At 37.9% G+C, this 12,435-nt stretch overlaps 1 protein-coding gene across 1 annotated transcript in view; it reads right to left on the reverse strand.

Moving 5' to 3' along the window:
* DCC (DCC netrin 1 receptor) overlaps window positions 1-12,435 on the reverse strand; it is a 927,153-nt gene that overhangs the window by 388,328 nt on the left and 526,390 nt on the right. Inside the window, exons 10-11 of the mRNA XM_070736918.1 lie at window positions 4,213-4,361; window positions 1,625-1,763 (exon numbers count right to left, since the gene is read on the reverse strand). Of these exons, the coding sequence (XP_070593019.1) occupies window positions 1,625-1,763; window positions 4,213-4,361 (288 nt within the window). The remainder of the gene's footprint in view (window positions 1-1,624; window positions 1,764-4,212; window positions 4,362-12,435) is intronic.

Below are 12,435 nucleotides of genomic sequence, written 5' to 3' on the forward strand. Positions count from 1 at the left end.
CACTTATAAGAGTCCAGGTCATCATTTATGGCTGACCCCATGCTCTAATAAATTATATATAGTGAACTTATGAACAAAGAACTTTAAATTTATTTAATTATCAAATAAGCCTTACTGAGCAAGAAAGTGCAGCATTGAGTACAATGTGATATCTTTCAAAAGTAGTTACATTATAACAGACTGGCTAGTAATCTTTAGTTACTTGATTAAATCCATCCACATTCTGCAGGAATTCTCTAATGGGAGATGTTACAAAATGTAAAAAAAAAACTTGTAAGAATTGTTTAGGGTAAAATTAATATGAAAACAGACAGTAAGAGTTTAGGGAACATGATAAATTGATCATGTTAATGTATACAGCTATCATATGCAATTTACTCAGTTAATATTTTTCTTAATTGAGTTAATTTACAGTCTGGTTTAATAGTTCCTGGAACTTGTAGTGCAAGTATAATTTCTGCTTATTTGATCTTGAGTTTGTCTAACTGATGTTTGAAATTAATGTCTGAAAAAATAATTCAGTCATGTATCTCTATACTATATAACAAAATTTCTTCAGAAAGGAAGAAGAAACATCTTAATATCTGAAATGGCTGGAAACTTAAACTTATCATATATACCAAATCTGTAACCCATACTTGTCTCTTTATATTAAGGCTGAAATTTGAGCTGAAGAAGATTCTATTCTATTCTATTCTATTCTATTCTTGGATTAGAAGCAAAAGTTGTATATTGAAGAAAGCACCTTTGGGACAACCATGACCTGGATGACTAAGAATCTCCATAGATATTGAAATCCTAGAATTTAATTAGATGTCAAGTAAAATAGTCAACGCAGAGTAATTTTATAATACTGGTCTAGGAGCAAGAAGAACTAGATTCTTCTTCTTCAAAGATGGATGACTTGGAGTCAGTTACTCCTTCTCAGCTCAAACAACATTAAAAGATTGCAGTTATGAAATTGATGTACAGTATACAACAACCTGGACCTTGTCTCATGTGGACATGCCATTCCCTTACTTTGGTATTGTGTATTTTGTTTTCCACAAGCAAATTTAAGATTTTCAGATACAATGTTCCCTCGCTTTTCGCAGGGGATGCGTTCCGAGACCACCTGTGAAAGTCGAATTTCCGCGAAGTAGAGATGCGGAAGTAAAAACACCATTTTTGGCTATGAACAGTATCACAAGCCATCCCTTAACACTTTAAACCCCTAAATTGCAATTTCCCATTCCCTTAACAACCATTTACTCACCATTATTACTGGTACTTACCATTGAATAAGACACTTAGTGATTCTGATACTTATAAACATAATTATTAATTAACAATAATTATTTTTTTGTTATTTATTTGCAAAAAAATATTAGTTTGGCGATAATGTATGATGTCATCAGGTGGGGAAAAACGTGGTATAGAAAAAAAAACACAAAGTATTTTTTAATTACTATTTTTTGAAAAAGAGTGTTATCAGCTATTCGCGAAGTTCGGACCCGCCCAAATCGAGAGAACACTGTATTTAATTAAATGGCACTGGGTTTCCAAACCAAGATGACACTTGTTTCAAATTACATTAATCAGATTTGATTAATTGTACACCCTAATGTTCCATGCTCTAACTTACCATCTGAAAGTGTTCTAACTGTCAGACCTTCAGTTGATACTCCGGGACCATAATGATTGTAAGCGAGAAAACGGAGAGTATATTCTGTGAATATCTTCAGGCCTTCCAGCTTGTAGGATACACCGCTAACTTCTACACTCTGGATGCAGAAAAGAATAAATAAAATAGCCATAAAAATATAGCAGCAGGGAAATACTCTCTAGATTAGAACATTGTGATAGATGATGATACTGTAGATTGATCAATGATAGATAGATAGATAGAACAAATATTATATATACACAAATATATCTATATAATTAATTATATTTCATTTCAGTATGCATGAATTGACTGTGGAAGCAATCATGGGCTTTCCTAAATATGCACATGTTACACCAACACTCCGCAGTCTGCATTGTTTGCCAATCAGTTTTCGGTCACAATTCAAAGTGTAGGGTATGACCTATAAAACCCTTCATGGCATCGGACCAGAATATCTCCGGGACCGCCTTCTGTCGCATGAATCCCAGCGACCAGTTAGGTCCCACAGAGTTGGCCTTCTCCGGGTCCCATCGACTAAACAATGTCGTTTGGCGGGACCCAGGGGAAGAGTCTTCTCTGTGGCGGCCCCGACCCTCTGGAACCAACTCCCCCCAGAGATCAGAATTGCCCCCACCCTACTCGCCTTTCATAAGCTCCTTAAAACCCACCTCTGTCATCAGGCATGGGGGAACTGAGATATTCTCTTCCCCCTAGGCCTATACAATTTATGCATGGTATGTTTGTGTGTATGTTTGGTTTTTAAATTAGGGTCTTTTAAATTATTTTAAATATTAGATTTGTTATATGTTGTTTCACTATTGTTCTTAGCCGCCCCGAGTCTACGGAGAGGGGCGGCATACAAATCTAATAAATAAATAAATAAATAATTCCTAGGTTTCCAAAAAAAAAAAAAGATCCCTCATAATATTTAGATTCATGGAGAGGACTTTTGTTTTTGTTTTTTAAAAAAATATTTTCTAGGATATATTCCTACAAGTATTGTTTCTCAGATTGCAATATATAGAATTTGGGACCATGTGATACTCCTGCAAGAAATGGCTGAGATTCAATTAAAATATATTAAAATTATATTTACTTCAATTCCAGCACCTGTTTTAGAATTATTGAATATAAAGGAGAACTTGTAATGTATGCACACACTCCACACTTTTTGAAAATGTTCAGTGCGGTTTGCAGCTGAAGAGAAGTGCATAAATATACATTATGCAAATGATAAACAATAGTACATACCCAAACACTATTGTCTAAGGAAAAAGAGGCCTGTAAAATCTCTAAGTAGGAACAGGGGGTTGGAAATTTAATGTATTAAAGGGTACACATAAGTAGGTAAAACACTCTTGCACGTATATGAATTTTTATAAGTCAGAGGCCAGAAGCTTCTCATACACTCAAATTCTGAAGTCTGCAGCTTAAGAAACAGCAGTGGTAGGAATGTGTCCCAAGTAAGGGAAATTATATTTTTATGTCTCTAAATTCTTTTCCTGTAATGTATGATGGACCAAATACCATTTTTCTCCTACAAAATATAGAATGGACTTTATATTCAACTGGGAAAAATTGCCCAATAAAACCAGAAAAAAATCCATCTCTAGAGTAACTAGAGACACATTTTTACTAAGGAATCAGATTCTTCCTGTTTGAATAATGAAACACAGAAAAAGCAAGAATTACATTCTAATGTTGTGGCAAATTTCTCTGATATCACTGAGTGACCACATTTTGATAATGAATAGCATACTGTACATCTGTTTTTTTCTCCAAGTTTTAGCATCCATTTTTTTCCTTTTAAAAAAAATAAATGTTATTGATTTTTATAGTAATAAAACAAATACACACAACACAAAAACAGTGCACAATGATATGTGCTCCCTCACCCAACATCAATCATTCAATCCCTCCACCAAATGAAGATGTATTAATTTATAATATTTTAAAACTGGGAACATTAACATATCTCTGGGACCGCCTTCTGCCACACGAATCCCAGCGATCGATTAGGTCTCACAGAGTTGGCCTTCTCCGGGTCCTGTCCACTAAACAATGTTGTTTGGCGGGACCCAGGGGAAGAGCCTTCTCTGTGGCGGCCCCGGCCCTCTGGAACCAACTCCCTCCAGAGATCAGAATTGCCCCCACCCTGCTCACCTTTCGTAAGCTCCTTAAAACCCACCTCTGCCGTCAGGCATGGGGGAATTGAGATGTTCTTTCCCCCTGGGCCTCTACAGTTTATGCATGGTATGTCAGTATGTATGTCTGGTTTTTATAATAAGGGTTTTTAGTTGTTTTATTATTGGATTGCTATATATTGTTTTTATCACTGTTGTTAGCTACCCTGAGTCCACGGAGAGGGGCGGCATACAAATCCAATAAATAAGTAAATAAATTTACAAATGCATAGCATACATCAAAGAATCACATGTCCCTCTTCGGGGGTGGGATGCGGATGTTGATAAACAACACAAATTTAGAAAGGATTCCACCTTTCTGGGATTTATTCATTCCCCTTTTTGTCGTTTCAATTGCTACAAATGCATTCCTTTCTTTACCTGTTCTTTCCCAGTTGGTCCTTCTGTATAGTACAACTTGTACCCTTGCACTGGGCCATTTGCATAGGCAGGTGGTTCCCATGTGATAAGAATTGAGGTAGGTGAGACAGAAGCAGCTTGGAGGTTTTCTACTGGTCCAGGAACCTGCACTGTATTGGAAACAAAATAAACAGAAATAGTTCAGATATAAAGTTGAGAAGTGTGGCGGCTTAAAGGTGAATATTCATTCGTTTGTTTGTTTGTTTGTTTGTTTGTTTATTATTAGAGTTGAAAGGGATCTTGCAGGTCATCAAGTCCAACCCCCTGCTCAAGCAGAAAACCCTACACTACCCCAGCCAGATGACATCCAATTTCCTTTTGAATGTGTCAAGTGATGGGGCATTCACAACCTCTGCTAGTAGGCTTTTCCACTGGTTGATCGCTCTCTGCATCAGAAAGTTCTTCCTTATTTCCAGGTTGAATCTCTCCTTAGTCAGTTTCCATCTGTTGCTTCTGGTCCGACCCTCTGGTGCCCTGGAAAATAGTGTGACCCCCTCTTCTCTGTGGTAACCCCTCAAATGTCTGTATACTGTACTGCTATCATGCCCCCTCTGGCCCTCTTTTTTGCTAAGCTATCCATGCCCAGTTCCAGCAACCTCTCTTCGTATGTCTTGGTTTACAGTCCCTTTATCATTTTAGTTTCTCTTTTTTGTACTTTCTCTAGCGTTTCAATGTCCTTTTTGTAGTGGGGTGACCAAAACTGAATGCAGTACTCTAGGTGTGGTCTGACTAGGACATTATAGAGTGGTATTAATACCTTCTTAGTCTTGGAGTGTATCCCCCTGTTGATGCAGCTTAAGATTGTGTTGGCTTTTTTAGCCACCGCTGCACATTGCTGGCTCATATTTAGTTGGTAATCCAGAAAAACTCCAAGATCTCTCTTACAGTTTGATTTCTTTTGTTTCTTTGTTTGTTTGTTTATATTTGCATGCCGCACAACTCCCGAAGTATTTTGGGAAGTTTCCAACAAAGGAAAAAATATTTTAAAAGGCTATTTAACACAGTTAAAACCCCATAACAATAATATCTTTTTGGGACTAGATCTAAAGATGTGCCTTTGGTAAACAGCCCCAGGCCTGCTGGCAGAGCCAGGTCTTTAAGGCTTTCTGGAAGGGTGGAGGAGGTATGGATCTCTGGAGGTAATTGGTTCCAGAGAGCTGGAGCCACCACAGAGAAGGCCCTCCCCCGTGGCCCCGTCAACCAACACTGTCTAGCTGACAGGACCTGAAGAAGGAAACCCTGTGGGCCCTTATCGGCCACTGTCAGCTGTGCAGCAGAAGGCAGTCCTGAAGAGATAGCCCTAAGTGATGTAGGGCTTTATAGGTGATAACCAACACCTTGAATTGCATCTGGAGATTTATTGGAAGCCAGTGCAGCTCACAGTGAGTGGGTGTGATGTGGGTGTACGTAGGTGCACCCACAACAGCTCGCGCGGCTGCATTCTGGACTAGTTGTACTCTGCGAACACTTGCCTCCCATTCAGAAAGTTGAGATTTCAATCCTAAAGTAGCAGCTACATCACTCAGCTCTAGGTGCTTAGGAAGCACCCGACTGGTGATGAAATACAAAATCCAGTATAATGATCTCGTTTTCTGTGTTGTATTGACAAAATAATAATAATAATAATAATAATAATAATAATAATAATAATAATAATAATAATAATATCATCATCATCATCATCATCGTGGGTGGAGTTGATTCGATAGAGCTGGGGAAGCAATAGAGAAGGCTCACCGATTAGTTAGTAAAAGGATCGCCAATTAGTTACTAAAATCGGCGATGCATGTTCAGCTGCGCATCCCCAATGCACCCCTGCGCACCCTGCATGAGATTTGGCTGCTGCACAGCAAGCGAAATCTCACACGAGGATGCTCACATGCATGAGATTTTGGCAATTTTCAGTCTTTTCTCTTTTTTTTTGCTTCTGCAAATGCGCGAAAGCAAAGAAATAGGTGAAAATGGCTGAAATCTCGCTTGGGCAAGCATCCTCATGTGAGATTTTGCTTCTGTGCACATATGCGGAAGCCAAATCTTGCACCAAGGGTGCATGCCTGCTGCCAGGAGCATAAGGTAGCGCCAGAGGCAGGTAGCCCCTCAGTTCTTTGAAAGGACTAGGAATGAAAAAAATATTTATTGTTGTCATTATTATTATTATGATCATCAAAAGCTCACAGCTTAAAAAGCTGACCAGGGGAAAAAATAACCCATGCAAACAATATATTTAATAATAAATGATACAGCCCAATAATAAAAGCACCAGAACTTTTTATCGAGTGCAACTGGGGGAGACAGACTGCCTGCTGATATTTGGGATCTCCTCATTATCTGTGGACATATGCCGCAGATCAATTTTTTCCCTTAACCTCAGCAACTTTACGATGTGCAGCAGGGGAGTTCTGGGAGATGAAGTCCATACACTTTAAAGATGATGAGGTTGAGAAACATTGCTTTTTAGACCATTGGGAAAATTTCCCTTGGGTAACATGCAGAAGCAGATTCTGTAACCGAACAGGAGAAAAAATATATAATCATCTGGGTAGCTTAGAGAGTTTACTAAAAGGGGTAGAATAAATGTATTGCATACATCTAAGGAGATTTTCATTCAGCCAGGTCATAATTGTCCCAAAGGTGCTTTTTTCAAGAAGCAATTGGACTTTCTGGTTTTTCTTTTGAAGTGTTTCACTTATCATCCAAGAAGCTTCTTCAACTCTGACTAGATGGTGGGGAATGGAAGGGTTTATACTGCTAAAAAAATAAAGGGAACACTCAAATAACAGATCTGAATGAATGAAATATTCTCATTGAATACAGTGGTACCTATACCTACAAGCGCCTCTACTTACGAAGTTTTCTAGAGAGGAACCGGGTTCCTTCCTTTCAAGATTTTTTTACCTCTTCTCAAGAACCATTTTCCACTTACAAACCCGAGCCTCCTAAACTGTAACTGGAAAAGGTGGTGAGAAGCCTCCATGGGGCCTCTCTAGGGATCTCCTGGGAGGAAACAGGGCCGGAAAAGGTGGTGAGAAGCCTCCATGGGGCCTCTCTAGGGATCTCCTGGGAGGAAACAGGGCCGGAAAAGGTGGTGGGAAGCCTCCTTGGGGCCTCTCTAGGAATCTCTTGGGAGGAAACAGGGCCTTCACCCTCCCTGTGTTTTCCCCAATTGCACGCATTATTTGCTTTTAAAATGATTTTTATGGGAAAAATTGCTTCTTCTTACAAACTTTTCTACTTAAGAACCTGGTCACGGAACAAGTTAAGTTCATAAGCAGAGGTACCACAGCACTTGGTTCTGTACAAAGTTGAATGTGCACAACAGCATGTGAAAGTGATTGTCAATCAGTGTTTCTTCCTAAGTGGACAGTTTGATTTCACATAAGTTTGATTTACTCGGTATTATATTGTGCTGTTTAAGTGTTCCCTTTATTTTCTTGAGCAGTGTATATTCCTTGCAGACAGCTGGTCATTTGCATTCTCTTAGAGAGTTGTTGAGTCCACTTGGAGGTTTGTCTATGTCATCAGTCTCACCTCAGTAGTTCAAATGGGTGTGAAGTCTTTTTGGAACTGTTGAAAAGGTTCCCGTAGTCTGCAATTTTGTTTTTCTGGAAATCCATCCATACTCCTGCACCATTTGAGGGTGTTCATCCCAAAGTGCATAGCTAAATGTCTATGGAGACTCTCAGTCATCCAGGTCATGGTTGCCCCAAAGATGCTTTTTTAAGAGGCAACTGGACTTTCTTGGGGTTTTTTTTTGTTTTTTTGTTTTTGTTTTTTTTTAGAAAGAGAACTCAGAGCTGAAGCTTCTTGGATGAGAAGTGATATGTCTTCTAAGAAATAACAAGGAAGTCCAATTGCCTCTTGGAAAAGTACCTTTGGGATATTACATACAATAACTACAAAATTTGTGGAATATACTTCTTTTCTGACACATGCCACAAAGGTATGTATGCCATGTCACACCAACACTCCGCAGTCTGCATTGGTTGACGATCAATTTCTGGTCACAATTCAAAGTGTTGGTTATGACCTATAAAGCCCTTCATGGCACCGGACCAGAATATCTCCGGGACCGCCTTCTGCCGCACGAATCCCAGTGACCGGTTAGGTTCCACAGAATTGGCCTTCTCCAGGTCCCGTCGACTAAACAATGTTGTTTGGCAGGACCCAGGGGAAGAGCCTTCTCTGTGGCGGCCCCGACCCTCTGGAACCAACTCCCCCCAGAGATTAGAACTGCCCCCACTCTCCTTGCCTTTCGTAAAGTTCTTAAGACCCATCTCTGCCGTCAGGCATGGGGGAACTGAGACATCTCCCCCGGGCCTATACAGTTCATACATGGTATGTTTGTGTGTATGTTTGCTTTTAATAATGGGGTTTTTAGTGTTTTTAAAATTATTAGATTTGCTCTTACATTGTCTTTGTTATTGTTGTGAGCCGCCCCGAGTCTACGGAGAGGGGCGGCATACAAATCTAATAAATAATAATAATTTTTTTAAAAAAAAAATTCCTACAATACTTAATTGGCTTTGTAGCAGAAGAGCTGAGAGAAAGTTCTAAAATATTTTAAGCATTTCCAAGATGATTAGATGATTTACTGGCTGCAGACTCAGTTCTCCAGAACCTAACATTATTAGGTTACTAAGGAGGAACCAATCTGCACTTTTACATCTGAAGCTTTGCCCTCATAATTTGGATTTAAAGGGGACACTCTCCCTGCCTTCTGTAAACTTTTAAAGGCCCACCTCTGCCGGAAGGCATTGATATTTTAAAACCTTGCCCGACCCAATGAATGAATGTGTGATGAAAGATGTATGAATGTGTTGTTAACTTTTAATTATGGGAATTTTAACATGTAATGTTTAAATTTCTACATGCTTTGTGTCCCAGGAGAAGGGTGACATAGAAATTAAGTAGATAGATAGATAGATAGATAGATAGATAGATAGATAGATAGATAGATAGGGTTTTTAGTTTTTTTAAATATTAGATTTGTGCCTGTATAATACTGTTTTTTTTTTTTTTTTTTTTTTAAATCTCTTTATTAATTTTTCTTATGTCATTCCCATCACATATTATTTTGAATTACAGATTATACATATTCTCAGTTAACATTCTGACAGTAAGTTTTGACCGGTTTTCTTTCATTATATACATTGTATTTTATATTTTTAAATTCTAAAATCTATTACGTTCATTAATTATACACGGTAACTGTAGGTCGTTTCAATTGTACTGTTGTTTCATATTATGTTGCTTTTATGTTCTCTTTTGAACCCATTCGTGCCATTTTTGCCATGTTCTTTTTGATTCTATTAATTTATTTCCCTTAATTGAGTTCGTGAATTCGTCCATCTCTACACATGCATATATCTTATCTATAATTAAATCTTCCGTTGGTATCTGATCACTTTTCCAGAGTTGTGCTATCGCAATTCTCGTGGCGGTGTTAATATGTGTTGTGAGGAGCATTGTTTGTTTTGAATAATGTTTTCTCCAAACTCCTAAAAGCATAGCTTCCGGTGTGAGTTCTATTTCCTCTTTCGTGATCTCTGTGAGCCAAGTATGAGTTATTGTCCAAATTTTTTGTATCATGGGGCAGGACCACCACATATGGAAAAACGTACCTCTTTCCTTTTTACACTTCCAACATGAGTCTGATAACGTTGGGTGGATCTTTGCTAATCTCGCCGGTGGGAGGTACCATCTGTAGAATAATTTGTAATAGTTTTCCTTATATGCTGCCGAAAGGGTTATTTTGGATATTGTGGTCCATGTTCTTTCCCAGTCGGCAATATGGATGGCGTGTTGCAGATTTTTTTCCCACGCTATCATTGGTGTTTTGGTCGTATCTTTTATTCTTTCCTGTTCTAAAAGTATTTGGTATATTCTGCTTATTTGTTTGTTTTCATTTCCTATCAGAATCTTATCTAATGGGTTCATAGATTTTTGAATACCGGGTGTTTGATTGTCTTTTTTAAATCTGGATTCTATTTGGGCGTATGTCCACCAATCCATTTTATGATTTAATCTTTCCAGTTCTTGTCTAGATTTGAGTTCCCCGTTTGGGTGTAATATGTCTCTGTACTGGATGGTTTTGGCTATGTCGATCAAATTTGGGTAGATGATGGCTTCCATAGTGGAAAGCCATCTTGGAATACTGTTTTTATCGTGTTGTGAGCCGCCCCAAGTCTTCAGAGAGGGGCGGCATACAAATCTAATAAATAATAATAATAATAATAATAATAATAATAATAATAATTATTATTATTATTATTAGATAGGTAGGTAGGTAGGTAGGTAGGTAGATAAGATAGATAGATAGATAAATAAGATAGATAGATAGATAGATAGATAGATAGATAGATAGATAGATCCTCCCTTCCAACTTTTTTTCTGTATTCAGCATTTTGAACCTATAATTCTAACTGCAGGAGATTTTAAGGAACCATTCGTGGGGGCTTTGATAAAAGGGGGATGTTTAATTGTTATTCCAATGGGAGGACCTATTATTCTCCATTCATGTTTTGCTTTCATCCATCCCTTTGAGGATGAGAGAAAATAAACCATAAACTAGATGGACAAAGAAGAAGAACCAAAGAAGTCACATCTTAATATTCAGCTATTGGTTTCAAAGACCCATTTCATATAGAGCAAATCAGCCATTGTTGAGCTTTTAAATGCACAAACAGAAAAATCAGAAATAGAAATTAACTTCAGCTTTTAAATGCAGAAGTAGAAATTAATAGAAAGCTACCATTATATGTCACTTTAAAAAAACAACAAAACAAAACAAAATAACAAATGGAGTTTAAAAAGTACTTGGTATTTCCCAAACTTTCTATTTGTATTCTCTCTGTGTGTGGAAACGTTTTCAATAAACCCATGCCTTCCTGCCATTAAGTCTCAGTTTACTGAACATTAATGCCTAGGGCTATTTCTTTTTTCTCTTTTCATTTCCTTTAAGTTCTCTTCAATTATTGAAAAATAAAACAGATCTAAGACTGTTCTCACCAACAGAACAATTGTCTTCTACATACAGTAGCTGGATTATTGTTTCATTTAGTGTCCTAGTTCTAAAATCCAATTACTCTACTGGAAAATAAATTTATTGTATTTCTATTGCTGTGGAAAGATTTTTTTAAAATTATTCCTCTCTATTAATGTACTAAATTGTGCTGCATAAAACTATCTTAACTAGCTGGGCTGTTGCTTTGCATTTAGCCATTTCTGCAATTTCACATTATCATGTTACTGTATCATTAATTTGTCTTGGAATAATTCCATTTTGAAGGATGGAATTGTACAATAACTGTATATCTGGTTCTTATTGACTGATATGAACTATTAAATCCTATATAAATTAGTGACTTGTTTCAAAGAGTTAAGTCAAGTACGTGTTCAAACATGCATATATGTATGTATGCATATATCCCTTAATTTTCAAATTCAGCAAAAACATGTGACATATGATATGGTATGATATGATATTCTATATTGTAAAGCACAGGTAGCCTGGAAATATCAAAGGACTGGCCCACGGTGCCTCTGCTAGCCAAAATGGGCTGCGGGGAGCCTCATGCTGCCCTCCTGCAGCTCATTTTGACCAGCAGAGTGCTGCAAGAGGCCGTGGAGGCAAAAAAAAATGGGCCATGGATGCCTCCTGCAGCATTTTGCTGGCTGAAATGGGGCATATGAGCCCCCCATGCCCCATTTCATCCAGCAGAGGGCTACAGGAGGCATCCATCCCATCATCCACCCCCCGCTGGCCCATGGAAGAGAACAACAATGCTGATCTGACCCTTAAAAAAATCCAGTTTTACACCTCTGCTGTAAAACAACCTTAAATAAATGATTGATAGATGAGCTAAATATCTATATTAATCAAAGGCGATAGAGAGGCAATGAACCAATCGGTGACACCTTAAATTTATTTTAGCTGTGTTTACATTAGCTTGTTGTATGTTTTTTTTAAAAGTCTGCACAAATATTTTTTGTATTTCCTGTGGGTTTTTTTTACCCTGGAAAGTGTTCTCTATCTGTCTCTATGCAAGTGTTCTTGCAGTTTCTGCAAGAAATCGCCCTAAAATAACACATTTTTGTGCAAGGGCCATTGCTTTCCAGGTTATTATGAGATTTCTAACACAAGAACAGAATATAAGTCTGTGTACCAGCCAGTCATTATGCTAC

This window comes from Erythrolamprus reginae, chromosome 2, assembly GCF_031021105.1.
Source record: "Erythrolamprus reginae isolate rEryReg1 chromosome 2, rEryReg1.hap1, whole genome shotgun sequence".
NCBI classification, from domain to species: Eukaryota; Metazoa; Chordata; class Lepidosauria; order Squamata; family Dipsadidae; genus Erythrolamprus; species Erythrolamprus reginae.